The 25,077-nt window shown below is 36.1% G+C and overlaps 1 protein-coding gene and 1 long non-coding RNA gene across 3 annotated transcripts; one reads left to right on the top strand and one right to left on the bottom strand.

The window, feature by feature from the left end:
* Positions 1–8,429: 8,429 nt before the first annotated feature.
* Positions 8,430–9,357, top strand: LOC145563870 (uncharacterized). The gene is made up of 2 exons (XR_014094645.1): positions 8,430–8,592; positions 9,140–9,357. It is a non-coding gene; the product is annotated as an uncharacterized LOC145563870 (long non-coding RNA).
* Positions 9,358–10,673: 1,316 nt separating this feature from the next.
* On the bottom strand, positions 10,674–24,798 carry LOC145562391 (lysine-specific demethylase ELF6-like). 2 transcript variants are annotated; one of them, XM_081622653.1, is made up of 7 exons: positions 23,263–24,798; positions 20,385–20,463; positions 20,128–20,195; positions 19,121–19,271; positions 14,337–14,896; positions 12,960–13,094; positions 10,674–12,513 (listed from the first exon to the last, which is right to left on the bottom strand). In XM_081622653.1, exons 1-7 carry the CDS (start codon positions 24,416–24,418, stop codon positions 10,817–10,819), a joined length of 3,846 nt encoding a protein of 1,281 aa, XP_081478779.1. In that variant the 5' UTR covers positions 24,419–24,798; the 3' UTR covers positions 10,674–10,816. The 2 variants fall into 2 exon arrangements, with proteins under 2 accessions (XP_081478779.1, XP_081478780.1); XM_081622654.1 differs by having other exon boundaries at positions 14,337–14,893.
* Positions 24,799–25,077: the final 279 nt, after the last annotated feature.

Raw genomic sequence — 25,077 nt, 5'->3', positions numbered from 1 at the left:
ATAATTCATATTATAAAATTAAAATAAAAAAATATTTGTATAAATAATAAATAAATATATTAAAAATATGGGGGATTACAAGTCATGGCAAGACCTGTCTTCTTCCCTTCTCCTGGAGGAGTCAGAATGCTGCTTGAACTGGTTCAGGTATCCTCTCCCAACTAAATCCTCTATGTTGTCCTTCAAGTGTGTACATTCATCAGTGGTGTGCCCATGGTCCTTGTGGAAGTCACACCATGTGCTTGGATCACGGTTTCTATTCACCATTCTGGGTGGTCTCTGCCACTTATTGTCAGCCTTGTTCACGCTGAAGATATGGGACCTCGAATGAGTGAGCGGAGTGTATTGATCAAACCTTCTAGGCCTGCCTCCTCGTTTCTGGTCTGATCTTCTTACTCCCACCACCCTGTCTGCATCCCTGCGACCTTGTTTAGCTCTGCTGGGTTGATCCACCTTGGCTGTATTTTCTGCCCGGGTGACTTCAGCCCACTTAACTGGGTCACTTGGTTCTTTTCTGTTCAGCATTGACTTGTCGGTCTTATCTGCTTTTATGAACTCGTGCGCTTTTCCCAGCGCTTTAACAAGCGTTTTAAGACTCTTTCGTCCCATATACGCTCTGAACAATGAGCCCGGCAGCAGGACGCTTTGCATTGCTAGCAGCGCTACCTCCTGGCTCATATTTGGGATGGTTGTTGCTTCTTTGTTGAATCTGGTGATGAACTCTCTTAGGGGTTCATCTTTTCCTTGCACTAGTGACATCAGCTCGGTGGTCAATTTTGTACGATCCACTAGGGTGACAAAGTGCTCCATGAACATTCTCTTCAGCTGATTATAGGAGTAAACGGATCTCTTTGAGATGGCTCCGTACCACTCAGCCGCCAGCCCTTCAAAGGTCGGTGGAAATGCCTTACACCAGATTGAGTCTGTCATGGTGTACAGCACCATGTAATTCTTAAACGCCAAAACATGGTTCTTAAGTGTTGTGGTTCCATTATACTTACAACTGGGCATCTTTATTTTCTCCATCAGCTCCTCCAGAATCTCCCTGTAAAATGGGGAATCATCTGGAATAACCTGGATCCGTGCTCGCTTCTCCCTGTCCAAACTTGGTCCTCGCTCAGAGGCCGGTGACCTGCTGCAAGCGACTTGAGCCTCCGGGCTGCCTTTTTCTTGGGTTGCCTCATCTACACTCTACTCTCGATTCAGGTTTCAAGCTTCTAGTTCCAACACCTTCTTCCTCAGCTAGACCAACTCTGTCTGCTCCGAGGTGAGAGTTATGGGTGTCGCCTTCTTTATGGCTGATTCTGTAGCTGTAGCTACTGGTGGGGAGCCTGCCCCTTTACCGAAGTTGGTAAGGACTGCTGTCATGGCTGCCAACTGCTCTTTACTGCACTTAGAGAGGTTCTGCAGAATGGCTGGCATATTGACGGGCTACGGTTTCTGGGTCACTGGAGTTGAAATGATGGGTTCATTGTTCGCGCCAGTCAATGGCATCCCGAACTTAAAAGAAGAACTAGACCCTATCGGATCTATTGGCTTCACCGCCGCTTTGGTTGCAGCAGAAGTCGATCCGGTGGGATTAGATTTCTGGGAGATATTGGATTTGGGTTTTTCAGTTGATCCTTTTGGATCGAGAGTTATTGATGCTGTTTTTTGTGGTGTTTGGTTGGCTTCGTTGGTCTTAGAGACTGGTGTTTGTGTAGTTTCCTTATTACCCCAAAGTTGCAACTAAAAAAAATCGGGGGTAGTATAAATATAAATAGAGGCTACGTGACTCTGTCTCCTTAGAATAGCTACAATATTTTACAAAACTGCCAAATGCTAGGAGATAGGTAATTAGGAAAAGTCGTGGTGTTACTAGAATTGACGTAATGATACTTTAAATATATCATGCACGTGGACAACGTGGTTGGACAACTTATCCCAGTCAAAGCACACCATCAAGGGTCGTAAACGTACGCCAACAAATTTGGGTCTCAATTTAGAGATAATGACATTTTAGTCGTCTAAATTACAACACTCTATTATGGTAACGAAAATGTATAAGAACTCGCAATGTATATCAATTAAGCAAATAGGAATTGCATGTCAACATAACATGTTTGTAATCGTGACAAATAATAATCAGGGCTTGTTCTCTTCAGCATATTTTTAGTTTAGTTCAGTTCAGTTCAGTTCAACTCAGCTCTAATAAGTTCAGTTCAATTCAGTTCTGATCTTAGTTTCCTTCTCTCATAAAATATTCAGTTCAGTTCATTTCAGCTCCAATAAATTCAGCTCATTTCAGTAACTCAGAACAAGCCCTCAGTAACATTTATTCAATTCAGTTTTACAAGGGATGGATTAGTAGATTACAATATGACATAAAATTTAGACATCAATTTAATTTTTAACATGCACAAAAATCGGACAAGATGAAAATTTGCAATGATGATTAATAGAAATCAATTTAGTAGTAAAAAGAGTAATAATGATGGTAGTAGGCTAGTAGTAGGAGTAGGAGTAATGATGATGGTAGTAGGCTAGTAGTACGACTAGGAATAATGATGATATGGGATATTTCATCAACAAAATCGGCAAATATGGAGTACAAGAGTCACGTCTTCAATTTGATGACGTATTGGCGAGCAAAATGATTTGGCAGTCGTTAAGTTCAATAATTAAAATAAAAAATTCAAGTCATTAGGATAATTAAAAAAAAAATACCAGTGTCTATCATTGTAAAACAAAACATGTTTAAACCAAGGGTTAAACTTAATATCGCTGGATAAGAATTGTCGTGGTTAAACAATTTTGGCAAGTCGAAGCACTTAGGGCTATATATAAGCATTATATATACTTCCTAAAATGAAATTAAGTTGGGAATTATGACAAAATCAAGCGCATATCGGTGTAATATATGTTAATTTTTAATCAAAATTTTCTTATTGAGCTTACATAGCCCTAAAGGCTATATTTACCATTTTTCAAATAATAATACTCCCTTCGTTTCATAATATAATTCCTTTTTCATATTTTGGAGAACCAAATTGTTATTCCTGTTTCTATTTTTGGATAATAGGTAAAGACCATTATACCGTCCTTTATTTAACTTTATTCATTGTATTTCCTATTTTACCCTTACATTTTGCACATGCTTTAAATTTTTTTCCACTTTCTCTTTCTAACTTTTGTCTATGATTAGATTGTACTTTTCACTTTTATTAACGTACTTTATCCACTTTCTCTTCTTATTTCTTAAATATCGTGATAAACACAAACAAAAACTGCCGAGTGTATTATTAGATGGTAGGACTAAAGGAGTACTTCGTTCGTATGAACCAAAAAAAAGGTAGTAACCTTTACCATGGAGAAATAGGTAAAAGGTGAAAAAGTGCAATGATGAGAATAGTATACTACTAGTAGTAGGGGACTAGCTTAAAAAGAGTAATGATGATAAGTAGGCTAGTAAATTAGTAGTAGTTGGAGTACATTTATGATGAAGAAAGGTATGGGAAGATCAAAGTATCAAACAACAAAATCGGTAGACATAGAGTTGAAAATCGTGTGATAAATGTCAGAAATATTGTCTACAAAATCTATGGATTGTTGGTATATGTGATGACGAACCCTTGATAATGACGTCCTATAAAGAAATGAGAGGAATAGTGAATTGCTCTCTAGACTAGCACTCAAAATTGTTCTCCAGATTTTGTAACAGTAGCTTATCGGTTACTTTTTATTTGTGAAGTATTCAGTTTCATATAAAACTTTCTCCACTTTCACACATTATTTTGTTGAAAATATATTAACTTTTATTTGTATTAATTATTAAAAGTAATTATTTCTTCAGTCTTTTATTGATAGCCCCTATTGGACAATTAATAAACAAGGGAAATTATCAACATTACACCCTAGTATTGCTACGCACCAACCGTGACATTCCCTATTTTATTATTATGCAAAATGACCCCAATTAAAGAATTTATCTCCCTTGTGACATTATTGAGAGTTAATTTATTAAAAAATTAAAGCCATGTTTGGTAATTAGCTTATTTGACCAATATTAACTTATTGAATACACACAATTAAATAAACTAACTTAAGGTGTTTGGTGGGAAGCTTATTTAAAAAGCTTATTCCATTAAATAAGCTCGTTTTCAAAAAGCTCTATTTAGGAGCCTTTTCACTTAGCTTATCCAATTGTTATGGTGAAACGACACTTATACCCCGATTAAATTAAAAATTATATATGAACTACCTATCCCACAATTAGCTTATTGGTCATTTCACATAATCAATATGTTTTATACAATCAGCTATTTACCAAACACTTTTCTACAATTTTGTGAATATTCGATTTCGGATTCGGTTTATCGGTTTTATAGGTTAGTTGATTACATTAGTAAATATTCGATTTTGGGTTCGGTATATCGGTTTGACAGGTCAGTTGATTATATTTGGAATCATTAAGGTATCTATTCGGGTCAATTAAATAGGTTCGTGTCATTTCGGTTTAGTTTGTTATTACAATTCCTTTTCGGGGCGGATTGCTATTGGTACGGGTCATAATCGGTTTCAAAACAGGTTTTGTCAGTTTCAAGCGGGTTCTGGGTCGAAACATATTGGGTCCTAATCGGGTTGGGTGGTTCTCGATTTAGGTCATAATCGGTTCGAGTTGAACTCGCCCAATTTGAAAACGGGTTTTTAGGTTTCAGAGTGGGGTTGTATTCAGTACAAATCATAATCGATTCAGATTGGATCCGTTTGTGTTCAAACAAATCGAATCGGGTATAATCGGTTCATGTCAAGATATAAAGACTAAAACAAGTTACACTGATCAAGTAATGAATTACGACGAGCCGAGTTGTAAACTTGTAATAGGTTGGGTTATAGACGCGTTATAGACTTATAGTAATAATTATTACTGTATTAGTTGTATAATTATAGACTTATAGTAAGAATTGTATTAGTAGTAATTACGTAGTCAGGATTACAAAAACCTAATCAAAATCGGCCAAAATTTATATCAATCCCTAAAATCCTCATATCTTATTCCTCATGTTCACCCTTACCGCTTTAGGCAAAACACTCTCTTTCTCTCTATCTCAATTTTAATTTCTTTCATAACGCGTTCAAACTTACGGGTTATAACGGTTAAGTCATATGCAGTTACGGGTTGTAAACGGTTCGGTCATATCTGATTACGGATTATAAACAATTTTAAATTAGTAGTTAAGTTCAGTTCTTATTTTCATACACAATTCATTTCAGCTTTACCAAACTCTATTCAGTGCAATTCAATGCCAATCAATTTAATTTAGTCAAATTCATTTGTTTTTAATAAATCGCAACCGACACAAAGTTCTCTCAACTTGACATTTGTGAACTTAATTAATACTTCAAATATGTACACTTAAATTGACATTTTTTACCTTACTCTGATCTTTATATATGTAAAATCGAATAACTTGCTTTCCATACACTCATCCAACCCTCTATCCACTTGTCTTCCCATACACACTCTTCCATTTCCTTTTGCATTCCCTTTCCTTTCCATCCGCCCATCTATTCATGGATACCCTTCTACCTTTACTGTGCCCTCCCGGATATTTTCCTGCAAAACCACCAAATATTATCTATATATGGCAAGCATGCGGAGGCCAAACCCCTGAAATTAATTGTAACGATTTTTTTTACAATTATAGTTAGGACGGTTTACCATCCCGCGATGTGCCACCTAAAGCGTATAGATTGTGAAATGGGGTATTGTACAGATGCATTTCAAATACTCCATGTTAGAGCTGATATAACAACAGTGAATTATGTCGTTTCTTAAGAACACTTGTTACAAAGTGAGCCATGGACTCGATACCATACCATAAAATTGAGGCCTGAAATCAAAAGAGGGAAGCTAACCCTTGAAGTTGGATCCAGTATGGTTATGTGGAACATAAGGAGCATCACTCGTAAATCCTTCTATGAGGATTTCAGTTGGGTTGTAAAGACTCACAAACCTATTTTTATCATCCTGACCGAAGCTCGTGTCCAAGAACTAACATGTAAGAGGGTTATGTGACCTGACTGCGATGGATTGGAGGTTGGATAAGAGCATGGGTCTCAACTACGGGGTGCTTGTAATGTGGGATGCAAGTAGAGTCAATTCCAGAGTTATCGTAAGCCATTCTCCAACAACTGTTATTCGCATGCTTGGGTCTTTTGGGCCAAAAATGGTAGGGTTAATTCCTATAGTACTTTTATTTTAACATATCAAAAGTTTTTTAATCAAATTATATTGTAAATTATAATTACTGAATACGTTATTGTATGCAGCCATGACGACGGTGGTGAGGGCTCCGGACCAAGTGCTGCTTGGGAAGATTGACCATAAGTGAGAATGGACTTTTGAGGGTGTATTTTGATGTTTGCTTAATTACGCCTACTTGCTTGGGTTTGGATAATTTTAATGCAAGTAGTTGTTAAGTTTAGTTAATCTTTTAAGTTATTAGTTTAGCATTACGGGGTTGATATGACTAAGTGCGTAAATGTGTTGTAGTGGGGCGCGATATGTAGTCCGGTGATTCAAGAGGTAATATGTAATTATAATAGTTAACATTTTAATAATAATCTATCTTTTAAATTATTATTATATTATGCATTTTAATTATCGCATCAGTTAATTCTGAATATAATTCACACTATCTGTATGGGTCCAAATCAAACGGTTTTTTTGTAGAAACATACTGTTGTAAATTGCAATCAAATGTAAATTTAATATTTATTAATACTTGCTAAATGCCAATAAACACAATAATTACATACAACTCCACCATGGCCATCAAAATGCTTTGGTTAAGCATCACTACTTAATCCAATATTACCAACATTTAAGCCCCCTTAAATTAAACATTGAAATTAGTTCTACAAAGTTTAACAAAACTGAGAAAGGCACTCGATTATACAATTCCATCATAGTTTCTTGGAGTACGGAAAAGGCGCTCGAATCTGTGGATGAAGCGTCCTTGTAGTCTGCATGGTACATATCATCACCCCCATTGTCATCATCAGAACCCCGAGCTACTGTTATCATAACCCAAACCATCATCAGAATCACCGTATGGGTCCTCATCATTATTTCCACCTTCACCTTCATCTTCACCCCTGTACTCGGCTATTTCGGTATCTGATTCTACCTGTTCCCTTGATTGTTAAATGTCATCATCTTCTTCATTTTCAATTTCAGCCTCATTGTTACTGTTTTCCTCAATTGCGGCCCCAGAACCACCCTCTTCCTCAATTCCACTCTGTTCAACGAAATTCCCTTCTACATTGCCCGAATCCCCTTTAATTTCAGCTTCAACATGACCATATCCCTCCACAGCATGAATGGCGACGGAGTTTTCCCTCATTCCTTCAATGAACATCCGCACCGACATAAATTAAACCTTGATCTTCCCAAAATTGTCCATCTTAACTGCAACACCTTCATCTAAATTAGCCCCTTCGTCCTCTGAAATATCCATACTCTTAACTTGACTGATTACTCAAACACCAACATTCCCAATACTACAACCATGCCACCTCTCAACACCAACAGCTAGGGCTGAGCAAAACTACCCGAAAAACCGAAAACCCGAAAAACCGATCCGTAACCGTTCCGAAAATTAGGGTACCCGATCCAATAACCATAACGGTTCGGGTACCCGTTCCGATAATTTGTTATCGGGTATGGTTATGGGTATCATTTTAAAATTAACGGTTACCCGATCCGATCCGATAAGCATTTTTTTTTGCTTTTTTTCCCTACTTAAATCTATTAATATAAATCTAAATTTTTACTTTACTTCATAATCACTTTATTATATCAATGATTAGTAATATTATTAATAATTTAGTCAAGATCATATGGTATTGTTGTTAATTAGTTGTAAATTATATCATAATAACTACGTAATTAAGTATAATTATCATTATTGGATATCTTATTGGGTACCCGATAACCGATCCGAAAATCCGGGTACCCGAAGTCCGGGTACCCGAACTTATCGGTTCCGGTTATGGGTATCACTTTTAGTGATTTTGGTTATCGGGTACCCGAACCGTTAGTACTAACGGTACGGGTACCCGTCCCATGCTCACCCCTACCAACAGCAACAAGTAGGGCTGGCAAAAGCTGACCCGACCCGAACCCAACCCGAAATTAACGGGTTTTGAGAGAGTTTTTCAACTCGTTTATGTAATTGGGTCAACCCGAACCCAACCTCAAGTTAAATAGGCCGGGTTCAGGTTGAAAATCCCAACACAAAACCAACCCGCCTAAACCAGTTTAATTAATCGAGTCGGTTTCAGGTCGAGTCAACCCGAACCCAACCCGCTTAAACCTGTTTACCAGCCCTGATTTTACACCCTAATATTAAAGTATGGGCTAAACCCAAATCATCTAATGACAAAAGAAAAACCCTAACCTTTCTTACCAGTAGCATGCCGCTTTCCTCATCACTCATTCTCTTTCACTCTCCTCTGTCTTTCCTCTCTCTTCTCTCTTATTTTCATTTTTTTTCTATGAAAATTGTTGATTGAAGCTCGTGAATCTTCATCTCAACATTCTCAAAGGTAATAATTGTTAATTCATTCTCTTTACTTAATTTTGTTTTGATTTTATGCGTTTTAATTCATCAATTTCATCTCAACATTCTTTTTGTTTTTAAGCGTTTACTTGTTTGCGATTTAAGTTCTTCAATTTACTTCTTTTAATCTGATTTAAGTTCGTTTGTTATGCGATTTTGTGTATGCGATTTTTTCATTCTCTATTTATGCGTTTTGTGTATGCGATTTTTTCACTCTATTTATGCATTTATAGCCTGCGTTCATGAGTGCTTATGTGACCAAATGTGCGTTTATGATTTTGTTCATCATCTTACTAATCTAAATCCATTTGATATTTTCATGCACTTTTAAGTTTGCTTATGAGTGAGATTTTGCAGTTCTAAGTCTGATTATGAGTGAGGTTACTTGTTTTTTCCAATATTTTTCATGAGTTTATCAGTGAGATTATGCGATTTCATTTGATTTCTTAATCTGATTATGTGATTCTAAGTCTGCATTTGGTATTTTGGTAGAGTAAGCTTAATTATGTATTTAATTTATTCTTTATCAACAGATGGCTGATAGCGGATGATACACCAAGTCCTTGGAAAAGTGCACTTCAAGTCTTCAAAGTCTAGCAGCTGCCATGGGGAATCAAACCTGATTTGTAGTGTTTATTTATTGAAAAATAGTTGTTTTATGAAGTATTTTGGTGGTCTTTTGGACATGTTTTCAGCTTTTAGCTTAAACCTTTATTTGCCAACTATGTGGAACTTTGGAAGTATTTTGGAACTCTGGTGTATATCTGTGGCTTTGAAGTTTGAATTTGCATTTTATACAGTTACATGTTACATGTTTATTTTAAAAAAAGAATATCAGGTTAATTTAAAAAAATTACAGGTTTAATGGTTATTTAAAAAGATTACAAGTTAAGAAAATTACAGGGTTATTTAAAATTAAAAATAAATAATAATAATAAAAATAAAAAAAAAAAAAAAAAAAAAACAGGTCAAGACGGGTTGGGTTTAGGTCAATCCGTTTAAAATCAGGTCGGGTTCAGGTTGTATTTTTGACCTGTGGGTCCTGACCTGTTTATCCTGTTTATGTAAACAGGTCGACCTGAACTCGACCCAACCCGACCTGTTTGCCGGCCCTAGCAACAAGCAGTCTTGCTTCATCTCTTACCTCAACAATAACATAAACCCCACTAGCACTACATCGCCGAAAACATAGCCCCCTTCCCACACTGCCGAAATCGGAGCCCCATCCTTTCCCACAACACCGAAGCCGGTCTCCTTTCCTTTCCCTCAATCCAGAAACCAACCTCCTCCATTCCTCACCTTCGAAAAAATCGATCGCAAACTCCCAAGACACAAAGAATTGGTTTCGAAGCTAGGTTGCGGTGGGGGAAGTAAGGGTCACGGCGTCGCAAATTAGCTATGGGGGCCGAAAATCGAGAGTCTGGGTACGAAGTAGGGCTGGGCTAGGGAGGTCGTAAGTCGTGACCACCGGTGGTGGTCATGGCTAGGTACGAACCAAAGGTCGTGGCCATCACCAGAAATTACCGGGGCCTTCGATTTTTTTTCCTTTTTTTAAAATAAGTTTCTTTTTTTTTTAAATAAACTTATTAAATTTTTTTTAAAAAAACTAATAAACAAGCGACACATGAGAATTTAATTTTTTTACAAAAAATTTAGCCCTTTCTATAGGTACCGGTAATGGGGATTGAATAAAAAAAAACACATGTTAAAGTTGGGATTATTGCAAAATAATCAAAAGTTAGGATTATTTAAAGTAAATTGGGCAAAGTTGGGATTATTAAAGTGTATTTTTCCATTATTAAAACCAATTTTTCCTTTTAAATGGTATGATTTTCAAAACTTTATTTATTTCAAGTAGTGTTTGGTTGTCAAAAAAAATAAAGTAGTGTTTGAATCAAATTGCTAAAAGCTACTACCCAATAAATTTTATAGCCCATGAAACAATTTTTTTAGTTCATGAGAACCCAAAATTAAGAACCACCACCACCCCCCCCCCCCCCCCCCCCCCCCCCCCAAAAACAAAAAAAAAAAAAAAAGATATAATTTAAATCATGTACTGGAGAAGAATGAAAGATTTAACACCCTAATCCTCAATAATCACGTTCAAACCTATAAAGGCTATAACTACTCTTTGTACATCTTGCTATTAGCCAACTTGGCATCATCCTTCACTAAGCAGACTAGCTTTCATCAAATGCATAAAATATGCATCATGAAGCAGGTGTAAAATGATGCCCAAATTTCCGCCTGTGGCGACTAAAGTCGGACACAAACCTGAAAGTAAGGCCACACCCTTCTATCTTGCACTGATATGGACGTTCACCAGTGTGTAGTCTCATGTGCTCAGTCCTAGCCCATGCCCATTTGAAAGTCATAGTGCAGCCTGTCCATGAGCACTTTAGAGGCCTCTCATCGTCATGAACTCGTTGATGAAGAACCACAGATTTATGGGATCTGAACTTCTTCCCGCATCCTCTTTGATGGCATTTATTGTTTTTGTGTGATAAGAGATCAACCTTCATCCTAAATGTCATTTGACAACCCTCACGACTACATCTGTAAGAAGTTTTATCATCTAGCACTTGATTGCAGGAAGCTCTGCCTGAAGATTTCTTAAGTTTCTTAGTCGGGGGCTTTTCTTCCTTTAGTTCAGCAACATTGCTATCAAGTGTGTGAACTAAATCGTTTCGATTCTTCCTAGGCCTTAAACCTTCACATGGACTTTTTATAAAGTTTTTATGGGCTTCAGTTTGCAGCTCTACTTTTCTTCTTCTTTTACTTCCATCCCTAGAACTCATTTTTGCAGTAGCCAATTTAATTTCCTGTTTTTCCTGCAGGCTCAACAATGAAGAAGCACACCCACCAGTGTGAGAACTACCAGTGAGGTTATTCTTAGGTAAGATATGCATATCTACCTCCACAGTAGTAGTACCATGTTTGCAAGGCTCACTCTGACCCGCATTATTCGCTGCATTAGCATAAACCTCAAGCTTATTGCGGGAGTTGTCTGGGACTACAGTAATCTGATCATCATTTAGCTCTTCAGGTATGCACAACATTGCATGACCACTTGCTTTAGCCATGCAGCCATATTCACCTCCTACCTCCTTTCTAGCACTATTAGATATCCCTGCAGAACCAATTAAACTAGAATAATTCTCAGCATCCAAGTGCTCATTAACATTATCAGTCTCCCCAGAAATTCTGAGCACATTGAATACACTTGATGCAGATGTTAAAGCTTCATTAATTACAGGATCCCTGTTCAGAGCAGGCGCCTCAACTTCCCCACATACTTCAAATCGTTTTTCCAAACTCTTGAAACAGGAAGTCCCTGGAATGTCCTCATTGTGATCATTAACCTTTCCACGATCAGCATCAGTCACTCCTGTTGGGCATGCCAAGCTACACTCAGAAGCATGTTTTGCTCCAGTAAAAGTTCTTGTTGTAGTCCTATACTTCCTCCTAGAGTATTGGAGAAGTACCTTTCCTTTACTTTCCATAGAACTGGTAACATGAATAATCTCATCCTTCTTTGAGAGATTGCCATTACAATTTGTAGCAAGAGTTCTGCAGTTTGAATTCCGTTTTGTCCGAGATTTTCTAGAACACCATTGGATATATGAAATTCTTGAATCAGGAGCCATAATGGAAAGTAAATAGTCAATATTCAGCGCATGCTCTATCTTCTTTGGGAGACTATCTTTTCTGGTCTTGACACTAAACCTTAGGTTGATTCCAAGTTTTGATGTCCAGTCTTCGAAGTCATTAAGCTTCTCATCAATTGCAATATCAATTAGATTCAGTTCTTCCTGAGAGACAGAATCAAATCGAACCTCTTTATAATTAAATGAGGTCCTCAGTTCTTCAGCAACAGCTACAGCATTTGCCTTATACTTTTGATAGTCTGCAGTACAAAGGCAACAAAAGATTAGGAGGTAAAAGTCAAAAGCAAGGAAGTCATTGCAAATTTGCAACTATTCAAGTTTGAAGCTTTGATGCCAGACAATCTGTTAAAGAAGATAACTCTCTAGAAATATGACACAAATTTTAGATATAAAAATACAAAATGTTCCCATGTTCATAAATCAACAAAGCAAGAAACAAGAAGAAAGTGCGAACATCACGAACACAATTCGCACTTATTTGCAAAAATGCTAGTGAGCTACTTTAACATCACTTCAAATGATCTTGAGAGGCCCTTTGTACAGATCTAAACCCCTACCAAGACTAGTGAGACTGAAAAAACACAAGCATGTAAAAACTCCACAATTTGCTGACTATGTTCAGATGAAAGGTTTAGAGCAATATTATGCACCAGTGATGATACAGAAACACAAAAGAATGGCTTACCAGAGTGGCAGATTACAAGCATCTTTGCTCCACCTTTGGGTCTTAAAAGCTCTTCAATTTTTACAGCATGCTCCAAGCAGAAAATCCTTGGTCTCAAAAACCCAGAAGTATCCCATGTCTCATCATCATTGGTCTCTGTACCAAATAAAGAAATCATTTAAACTACCTTTAGACCTGTGTGGTACACGATAAAAAATATGTAGATTAACATACTTATGAGACATCATTTCTTATATTCAAAACATCCTTGCTTCTGCATATCATATATCATAATTCGATCTAATTTTAAAGTATATTTCAAACTCTTTCCAATAGTATGAATATTAGAAGATTTTGAATTATTATAAAAAATGTAAACTTAGCTTACAAATTATAAATGTCTTTTTTTCAATTATTGATAAGTTTCCTAAACTCTTTCCAATGGTATGAATATTAAAAGATTTTGAATTATTCAGACAAAGATACTTTTTTTTCTTTTATTTTCGTTTTTTTTTTTTAGGAAAAAATGAAGGTAAGACTAACAAATTTTTATAGTCCTATTTACAGATATTTAAAATTTTCCTAAACTCTATTGATCTATTATTGTCAAATGATCCCTGATGTTCAATTGTTCATTTTATTTCCTAAAATCAACTATACCTTCCAGAAAGATTTGTATGCTTCACATCTTTATTTCTCCAAGTTCTTTACATTTTTTTGCTTTATCAAATTTTGGCAAACCTCATTTACTACCTATTTCATTCAACCAACAACCTTAATTTTTCCACCTTTTCCATACAAAATACTCCGTAACTTTTTTGGTTTTTACACTCTTTCCAGAACTTTATACACCTTTTTTCTTATACCCACTCCAACATCAACACTCTCTCTAATAGCCTTGTATAATAAATTGTGTGCAAACAGAAATCGTAATAAAATTTTGGAAACATATTTTTGTCCAATATCTTACAGTAAAAAATTTATTATTTGTACTCTATATATCTATATCCTTAACTCTATAGTGACATGGCAATTCCATGCGGCCCTTCCAATGCTACCAAATAAATAATGCCTAATAAAAAAAGGAAGAAACTTAAAGGCAATCAGCTGACTAGCTCACCACCATGCAAGTTCAAACAAATTTTTATAAGACATTTGGTTTTTATATTTTAGCAAAAACATATCATAATGACTGCCAATAAAACTGAATTTCTGCAATAAATCACACGAATTCTATTGGACTATCAATCAAGTACGCGTACATAAAGAAAGAGGTCATCCAGTGAAATGGGGAGGTAGTAACTCACCATTATTGCAAACAAGTGAATAATAGCAGTTAAGGGAAAAAAGCAATTCAACCCAATCATGCTATAACTAATTAAGATTATGATGACATACCTGGAGGAAAGATCTTAGTGCTGCATTGAATGTGACGCAAATCTGGTTGTCTTGAAATATCAACCACCCCAGATACATTCATCTTCACTGCAGATAAATTTTCCATTGATGCCTTCTTTGATGGTTGAACCACTGACATAATTGGATATCCAAGAATTCCACAAGCAACACACACCAAGGTTCCAGAGTCAACTTGAAAGTCACACAAAATATCATTACTATCCAGACATAAGGCATTAGGAGTTTTCCTATGTGAGGTTAGCTGGAGAAAATCCTCATTCACACCCTTATATGGCAGGACAGACATATCAACACCTTTTATGGGGGCAGCATCCACAATAGTTCCAGCTTGAGAGTATTGGGCAAATGATGGAAGTGAATCAGGGTGCCATAACACAGCACGAAATGCAGATTCTTTTCCTAGTAGAGTATTTAATAGATGATTTTCCTTGAGAACATCTTCAATAAAAGCTTTTTTAACCATCAGCTCTCTTTCTTCCTTCAAACGATTTCTCAAACGAGAGCTGCGTGCACCAGGAAGCAGAGTTCTTGGGACCCTGCTAGATTTCAAGTATAAAAAACAAACATAAGACAGCATGAAACCATTCAGCCTCAAAATAGAGACACACACACAAACACACACCATCATTATCATCATTCAACATATATATATATATATATATATATATATATACCAAGAATAGGTTCGTATGTGAGAATACCATAACTATCAATTCCCGGCCCGACCCGATAACCCGACTTGACACGAATCAGAACACAAGTTACAAAGAGAGAACCCAAACCTGACCCAAGTAACCCAAATTGACCCAATTTGATCCATGTATCATTTTGTAATGACCCAAACGACTCTACCCAAATGACCCAAAAACTTTCCCGAACCCGACCCGTTGACCCAAATTAACAGGTCTTACTCTACTTATATAAGACAATCTAAACCACTAGATTAGTTTAGATCTAAAGATTGAGATTCACTTATCATTAAAGCAAAATGGTAATTAATCACATATTTCTTACACACTAAATCAGATCATATCATCATCCCTAATTTTCTCTCTCCAAAATTCCCCCATTTTCTGTCTCTTGAAATTCCTCAAAAATTTCTTCAAATTTCATCAATAGTTTTTATCCTTCATCAACAATTTTCAAACTTATCCTAAGTTTACCCACAACTATTCATAATATGCAGTAAAATGGCTACACACATACTAATTTCTCCAAATTTTTGAATTGTAAAAAGAAAAACCCTAGATTTCGTGAATTGTCACATGAAATTCAACGGAGAAAAATTAGCAGCGAAATCTCCAACATATATCGTGAAAGAAAAAGGTAAGTATAGATTTGTGATTTCGAGCTTTTATCATGTGAATTTCGAGTATTAACAATTATACATTCGTGGTTTGAATTTCAGTGTAGAAAGAATTGTCGAAGTCATCAGAAATTCATAATTACACATTGATCTTTTTCAATTGCTCATCCTACTCATCTACAAGCAACAAGGTAATTACAAACTTATTAGAATTTCCTAATTTCAAGTAATTTGCGAATTTTGAGGTTCAAATTAATATTAGTCTAAACTAAATATTATGATGGTCCAAATTTTTAATGAAATTTTCTTATTGTTTTATAATGTAAAAGTTAATGTCAAACTTAAACATATATATAATGAGAAGGATGAATATGCATATTATTTCTACTAAATATGCAATTTAGATTTACGACTTACTACTTTTTACGAAAATTTATGCTCATTATGCACAAAAAAATACGCACATTGAATTTCAGTCAAATTTTTTGCACATATATGATTTAAAATTGGAATATTTAACAAGAATAATTCAAACTTTGCTGTGTTCTCTCAAAATAATCCAACCTTTTGATAACCCTGCATAATCCTAAGTTTACTACCCATTTTCTCCTAACAACCCTAGCAGGTCTCCCTACCTATTATAACCGGTTACCATCCACGTGTCACATCCTAACTGGTCATATTATTATTTATTTAATCTTTTAATTCTAATAATAATTATAAATCAAAAAAAAAAAAAAAAATCCTTTGTTCTCCTCCCTCATGCTCATCCTGCTCCTATCTCTCTTCTCCCCTTTCATGGCCACCATTAACCCCATCCACCACCACACTCCAGCCACCCAACATCAATCACGCAGCAGCCCGGCCTTCTATTGCCACCAGCAACACCATAAAACAGCTGGCAGCAACCACCAAACTGAGCCACGCCACCACACCACCAACTTGACGCACCTCCCTGCACAACAGCGGCCCGTCCACAGTGGCAGCTACACTCTCCATAGGTTGCCGCCTGTACCATCCTCATCCCACTGCCGCAACAACCCACGGCAGGTCGGCAGCACCCACACGCATCTATTCTGCCACCATTCAATCTAGACGGGCAATCAACAATTCAAGCAATGCCATGCTCCAAGGAAACCAATTCAGTCCACAAGCAGTCTACAAATAGCTTAAATTCAGCCCCAAATCAATTAAAATAGAGTGTGGTTCACATTGTGGTAGTGAGCTGATTGGAGGGAGGGGGGGGGGGGGGGTAGTGGGGCGGGCTGGTTGACAGGGAAATCGGATAGGTTGACAGGGGTGAGGTGGTGGCGGGAAAGTTCAGGGAGGTGAAAAGGAGAGAGAGAGAGAGAGAGGAAGGCCATTGTTAATGGTTGGAGTTTTACATCAATGATATTGAGGAAGGGGAATAAAATTAAATAGGCTTGCTATTAGAAAATAAATAGTAAACTTAGGATTATTCAAGGTTAATCAAAAGGTTGGATTATTTTGGGAGAAGGGGGCAAAGGTTGAATTATTCTTGTTGATAAACTTAAAAATTTAGAATAAATGATTTAAAATTTAGAACAATTGGTTTAAAACTAAGAAAACCAGAGTTAAGACATATGAGTAAAAAATTGGAACATCTAATTTGAGATTTATAAAAGATGAGTACTAATTTAGAACATCTTATCTTAGATTTATAAAATAAGAGTTGTAATAAAACATCTAGTTTTAGATTTAAAACATGTGAGTTTAAACATAGAACACCTGATTAAAATTTAAAAGGCATTTGTAAAGTTTTAGATTACTATAGAGCTTTCATCTCATTAAAGTGTCTATTAATACTTATTACTCCTAATTCATAATGTTTAAACATTTACTTTTTGCACAAGAATTAAGGGGAAAAACTGCAAAAAGATGGGTGATGTAATTAAACAGAGAAAGTGTAGTATTAGAGAGAGTGTAATAAGTTGGTTAGGTATAAGAAAAAGGTGGATAAAGTAAGTAAGGGTAAGTGGAAAGGTGTAACGATGGGTGTAAGAAAATGGTGGATAAAGTAAAAGAGTGAGTGCAAAGGTAAGTATTGTGGAGTAAGCGGGTAAGGTAATAAAAAAAGGACTTGCCAAAAACAGAATAGAGTGAAGTGCTAAAAAAACTCCTTTCTAGTCAAAGATCCAAAAGAGCCACTATGTGATTACTGGGATAAAATTAAAAATGCCTCCCACTTTTTAACATATATGGTTATATAAATATACCCTCTTTAGTCTTAAAGAGTATATAGCATTTGATAGAAATAAATAGAGGATGAGGACCTTTGTTGACGACCACCAAAGATAAAGATATTTGGTTCAAGAGGCAATCCCATCTGATAGGGATTAAAGCCTTGACATTGTTGTTGTTGGCTTCTTAAAGGCATATAGCACTTAATAGAAATGAATGGAGGACGAGGAACTTTGTTGACGACCACCAAAGATAAAGATATTTGGTTCAAGCAGGCAATTAAAGCTTTGACATTGTTGTTGTTGGCTTCTCAAAAGCACTGGATGGTGTGGTATATTTTATTTTCATCTTGACCTTTCAATGCAATAAAAAACATTGTATCTAGACTTATTTTGTTTGAGATGTGACAAGAACTCAAAACAGATTAATATAGTCCATCTAGACCACTACTCACGCAGTCTTTTTTAAGTGCCCCAGTTTGACCAGCATATTTGCCAATGCAGAATTCTGACCAATAATATCTTTAATTATCAAAAATTAAAGTTTATAAAAAGTCCATATTTGAAAACTATAAACCAAGACGACTTTAACATTAGATATAAAGCACTGAGCTTCCCAGGTTTATATCCGTAAGAAACAAACACATTTATCTCATTGTGACAGCTCACCTCATTTCCGACTCCTCTAGCTACTCCACCACCAAACCAAAATATTTCATTCTCTCTCCTCCCCTCCCATGGCCATGCCGATCAACCCACCTATCTCGCCGCTTTGCGGCCGGCTTGGCTGAATAAAAGACACCCTAGTAGCAAAATATATAAATTAGGCCCATAGTAAACCCTTAGGGAAAGGCTTTTTCTAACCGCCGGAACTTTTATGGCCACGAAACTTAAAAGTGGTGGTGGTGATTTCCGTAGCTAGTGCTCGTGTAATGGGGACAAAATTTGGTTTGGTGGTGCTAGTGATCATCTACAGTGTTGATGGTGGTGGAGTAGCTACAGCCTAGAGGAGAGGAAGAAGGTGGGTCTCTTATTATGACAAAATGTTGAAAAATCCAAAAGTGTCCCTACCATTCATAAATAAAAAGTCAAAAATACCCCAGAGATAAACATTTCTGTTTTTCACGGATATAAACTTGGTATTATGGGGCACTTACAAAAATAAATAAATTTTAAAAAAAAAAAACACAGGAGTACATAACAATGTCTCAATTGTATATGCAGAGGAAACAAAAAATTTTAAAAACATTGCTGACCTTAATACAAAAGACATAGTCAATAAGTAAAGCAGTTGTTGATGGGAGAGCATTGGCAAATGATCCATTACAGCCCGCCGCACTGCCGCGTCCTTCGCTATGGTGAGCCATTGAGGTGTGCCAAAGTTAGCAGCTTCTCCACAATTAAAACCTACACACATTACAACGAGCAGATTCAATGGAATCACAGAGGGGTTATTTATGAGAGGCCAATCATCTGCCCAAAGGTATAGGATATATGAAGATAAGTATAAGATAACTAAATTACAAAGTAACCATGAAAAGAGAAAACAGAGGCCAGACTTTGTGTTTACTTATATTCTCCTAATGTGTTTGTACATTACTGCATCACTTAGTTGACTAGTGCAGTTGTGCTCCCTTAATGCCCTCCAACCCACCCCACTCCTTTAATAGTATACTTACTTTTCATTCAACTTATACATTGTTGCATCATTATATTGGCTTGTGTTATTCCCACCCCCACCCCCACCCACCACTATCTTCCTCACATGATATGAAAGTCAGCAACTCAACACATTATCAAACACATCCAGCTGATGCATCAAGAGACAAAGGTATTAGAGACGTTACAAACACAGATCATTTGTTTCTTCATTGTAACCTCCACATAGCTCACTATAATACGATACTCTTACAATAATTAATTTTCCTTACGTACAAGTATTGTTAATAACTCGCAAAAAACAATGAATATGACAAGGCAATAATCTACAGCATTTACGGAGGTAACTTGGTGGCATGGTGGAAATGTAGAGCACAGTCATACACAAGCTAAAAACTCACCACGTTGAATTATAACGTAATATTCTGTGGATTAAACATGAATAAGTTATAGCCACAAAATAATTCATTAGAGACACAAAACAGGGTACATATTTTCTGGAAAAGCTACTGAGTAATTAGGATTTTACATGGTTGGAAACTTATGCTGATGTCAACAACATATAATTTGCAATGATCTATAAACAATTTTGTAAAGTAATTACCATGACTGAATCCTAAATGATAAGCCCTTGGAAACGTCACTACAAATTCACCAGGGTTTTGTACCAACCTACAAAAGATGCATACAATTTAATACTAAAATAAAATTTTAAAAAAAAAAAAAAACAAAAAAAAAAAAGATGGGCAGCAATTTGTAACATATATAGCTTCAAGAATAAAACATACAAAAAACAAAGTAGGCGAAACCACTAGAACTTGATCTTGCCATCAGAGCTTCAAATTTATAAAATAAACATACCTGCAACATGGAATACCAGAAGCAACCACCATCTCAGGTGACAAAAGAGTGGTTTTCTCTCCAAGAATTTTTAATGCAGCTGCGCAAGAGACAACTACCTGAGTTACAATAGTATAGAATTTAACCAATAAGAGAATCCATACAAGAAGATAGAAAAATGGATATCAGTTGGTAATGTAAAAGCAATAACCAACTCCATGTCATTCATTTGTAGGTTGTCGGTTGTCCAATAGAGATTACATCTCAAACATAAAGCGTACCATCTCAATCAAAACCAATAATTTTTTTAAAAAAAGCCAACAAGAGGGGAAAAATGCCAACACAGCTCCAAATTCTTTGAGAATACGGTGTGGTCTTTTCTTTGTCATGACTGATGGAGTGATGGAGCATCAGTGTTCAAATCAATCAAATTAATGAGAATTTTCATGTACTACCTCTGTTTCAGGTTAAATGCAACATGTTGACTTCTCCACTATTCACATATTTTTCTTTGACCATAATATTTCTAATCACATATAATATCAATTGTTAGCATATAAGTTATTCAAAGATTTATCTACATGTATGTTTTCAAGAATTTCAACAAATCAACTTTTCATGATTTTAATTGATAGATAATAAAGGCTCAAAGTTAAGCATTGGCAAGTGTGTAAGTCTTAGGAGGGAGTCACATATTAATGTTATAGGCTTGTAGTGACTCATTTGAATAAATTTACTTACACTTGGAAAACTATAACATGCTAGGAGTTATATTCAAGGCCCAAAGATGAGCATTGGTTTCATTGCTATTTGGTATTCAGCATGGAATTGAGCCATGGGTATTAGGATGCATAATAAAATGTTTTAAAAACCTCTTAAATCATGCACAGTCGCTACAGCCAAACTCATCTGCCCATAATACTGCTCCATTCTCACCAAATATCACAACCACAAAAAAAATTGCCCTGGCAGGCTGGCATGCACGAAGCCAATTTGTGACACTAAAGATAGGGTTTCTCTGCCTTGATTTAGTAGATTGGGGTTACAAACTTATGATCCTAAGTGCACCACTATTTATGCCAAAATGAATTACCAATGCAGAGCCACCACGAAGTAGTGCTTCACAAAAATGTGACATCAAGCACGAACCAACAAAATACCATAAAGGTGTGCAACCATAGCTTCACAGTTCACATATCATAGATCAAGACCCACCATGCATTCCCCAGCACCTATCATATAGAGATTAAAACAAACATAATCTGAATCATGACCCTCCATGTACAATTTTAAGGGACATAATTTATCAATTTATCATGTTTTAGGTTAAATATGTTATCAAGACTAATATAAATACATAATGGGACAAAAATCCCATTAGCTTTCTTTGTGATATTAGTATAGAATTTTCAATCCTAGTCTGTCAATGGCTTTTCCTTTGTGATTCAAGGTTGGCGGCATTTTTTTTCTTCATATATCAACATTTTTGGATGGGGACTATTTTAAACAATGCTTGTACAGCAAATTTTGCTTGATGTTATACAATCAAAAATCTCAAAACCACAAAAACAAGCAACTTTTATTTTAAGAGTTATTTTACACAAAATTTGTGAAACAAATTCATCTATACTAATTGATGGAGGATAAAAAAAAATTCAGCTTAAAAGAAACAAAAACAAACATAATCTGAATTAGTATTGAATTAATTGGACAGAATGTATGATTTAGAAGATTAAGAAACTCAAATACCTAATTGTTTTCCTCACTTCTTTATCTTTTAATCACTTCTTCTCTATTAGCCTCTTCTCTATGCTGCCCTCTATATGTCCTTTCTGTAACTTATTTAATGTCTGCTCTATCCCCCTCTTTCAATTTTTTCTCCTCCGACAAAATCTTGGTTGATCCTATTGTGTCCTCTTTCACTATTTTTCTCCTTTAGCAAACTCTTGGTACTTATCCTTTCTCCCTTCCGGTCACGTTGGATTCATAACAAAGATTTGACTGCCCAAACTCAGATTACTTATACACTCTCTCTCTTAACTATACCTCAACATGGTTTCCCACTAGTTTAGTCCACATAGCACTCTATTCCACCACCACCACAACAGACCTATCACCCATAAATAGAAGAAACACTTGGTACTTAGTACTCCTTTTATATATAGGTAATCCACCTAAGTGTATTTCAAATGCATCCCATTATTAGACACACTTTCTGGCCCATTATGAGCTTATATAATCACCGCTAATGTTTTCAAACCATTATTCTCAACAGATGGATCAAAAGGAAAAGAAAAAAGAAAAAAAAAAAAAAAAACACAACTACCATCAACCCGGAAAGACCCTATAATAGATGTCAATAAAAGAGAAAGGATTGCCTATTTCAAACAAAGAATTTGCTTCAAGCTCTTCATAACATCATAAACTTCGAGAATGTTTATAATATAATGATCACTGCTCCAAGAAAATCTCAACTAGTTATGATAGTCATATAACATAAAAATCTAGCTTCTCTTAAACCAAGTGAAAGTTAATAGAAGAGAGGTACATCACTCTCTAATTCCATACTGTCTTTGTCAGCATGAGACATTCATTTTCTCACATATCTCAGTTTTAGACGGTTAATAATACTGACCAGTATCCATCACCAACAATTCAAAATTAATCACTCCCATAATTTATTAGAGCCAACTACCTATGCAAGCTATGTCATCCAGAACCAAATAGTGTTAGCCAACAGGCCAACACTCAGTTACTACATACACCAATCTGCCGGACAATCTGATCATGGGATCACTATACTAGGATAGATTAATGACTTCATGGGATACCATCACTGACTCCTGAATGAGTAACACTAACAGCAAGTCAAAATACTACAAATATAAAAATGACGTACCCAAGTGGTCCATATCTCCTCCATAAGCCTGTTTACGTATAACATCCTCAAAAGCAAATGCATGCTCCCCCGGAATTGCATACCATGTCTTTGGTGAACCCGTATGCAGAAAATTCAAGCTATGAAGTTCATGATCTTCAACATGCCAGGCAAACCAGCTGAACAACATACCAATGTATACCATTGGTGATGTAACACCAGGAATATCATCCAGCATAAAACGAGTAAGTGATCCAGCAGAGCGAGCAATTACTTGTAGGTTCCAAAGACAGTTTGATAACTTCCATCCTGCAGTTCCTTCGAGTTCAGCATCAGCACATAGGTCTCTCTGCTTAGTAGATTGAGGAATATCATCTGGTGATGATGCTTCTTCCAAATCAATATATTTCTTTTCTAATGCTTCCAGTGGATTTGAACTCGGCACTAGTTCTTCACCTTCTACCCCAGCACACGGACTTGCTTCCTTGTTTACACCCTGTTGCCTCAAGTAGGATCTACCTCCAGGACTTGGACCACACATTCTCTTCCTCTTATTACAAGCACGGAAGTGACCCAAAAATCCCTCTGGTTCACCAAAACCAGAACCTGGAACATCATTTGCATATTCAATATATATAGGCTTCTCTGAAGCGGCTTTCCAAAACAATGCCTCAATAGTTAAAGGAGTAACTTCCTTCACTGAACCTAACACACTCCTACTAAACGCTTTTGACTTAGATTCAAACTGTTCCAGTGTGTATAACTCCCCACTTTGCCATACTTGCTTTTGTGCCGCCGGTTGTGACACATCAACCCCACCCTTGCCTCTCTTTGCCTCTTTCCCCAATTCTTGTTGCCTAGTAGTGAATACAGCTCTATTCTCAACCTCATGCTTCTTGTCCTGATTTACCCTCTTCAACGAATCAACGGTTTCTTTCAAATTCACATCCAAACCCAATTCGCGAGTTCTCAAAAGGGTTTTGTTTAGTTTATCAAAAACATATCTTTTTGATGGTTTTGGCAATGGAGGAATCACTTTACATATACCAAAAGCACCAACTTCTTTCTCAATTTTCGATATATAAGCAATTGGGTCAGCGAATTCGGTATCAGTCGGTCGGAATTCCGGTGCTAACGGCAATTCCTTTAGCCATTTGGGTAATACGACATTACCCATTAAAACCCAAAATTCAACACTACACTATCAAAATTGAATAACAATGTCGTCTACAATATCAAATTTCCGCAATTCTACGATTAATCATCAAGAATTCTCGCATAAACCCCAGATTCCAATTCAAGTTTCAATTTTACTCACCAAATGATTAAATGAGATTATATAGAATCCAAGAGCATAGTATAATTGAGATGAAATTGAAGAAAAACTGACAAAAAATTATTAATTTTTATTAAAATTAGGACGAAAATTGACAGTAGAAATGTATGAAATTAACGTAACCTGGAACTGAAGTAAACCGTTTCAGAGGATTTTCAAAGAAGCAGCGATTCTTTAGAGAGACAAGAACTGAAGAAGGGAGCGACTGAGGTCAATTTTGATGTTTATATACGCTTTAAAGCGGTGCAAGATGCCTGCATCTCTCACATTTATTGGTATGAATTCGGATGGTCGGGTCAGTTTTGATTAGATCAACTATTTTCCGAGTTAAAATGCGACCTATAGAGTTGCATGTAGAGTATTCAAATTAGTCAATTCATTGTATGGATTCGGATGGTTGGGTCACTTATAATCAGGTCAAGTACTTTCAACTCAAAATGTAGCTTGCAGAGTTGCATGTTGAGTCTTTAAACTAGCCGATTCATTTATACTACATGTTC

This window comes from Chenopodium album, chromosome 10, assembly GCF_948465745.1.
Source record: "Chenopodium album chromosome 10, dcCheAlbu1.1, whole genome shotgun sequence".
Taxonomy (NCBI): Eukaryota; Viridiplantae; Streptophyta; class Magnoliopsida; order Caryophyllales; family Amaranthaceae; genus Chenopodium; species Chenopodium album.
This window is presented reverse-complemented; position numbering and strand designations above follow the sequence as displayed.

Excerpts from the sequence above, each read along its gene's own strand:
- LOC145562391 (XM_081622653.1), bottom strand. The coding sequence starts at position 24,418 with ATGGGTAATGTCGTATTACCCAAATGGCTAAAGGAATTGCCGTTAGCA. Across the intron at positions 20,464-23,262 it reads AGGAGATATGGACCACTTGG|CTGCATTAAAAATTCTTGGA; the intron begins GTACGTCATTTT and ends TCTCTTGCGCAG. Across the intron at positions 13,095-14,336 it reads CACTAAGATCTTTCCTCCAG|AGACCAATGATGATGAGACA; the intron begins GTATGTCATCAT and ends TATTTGGTACAG.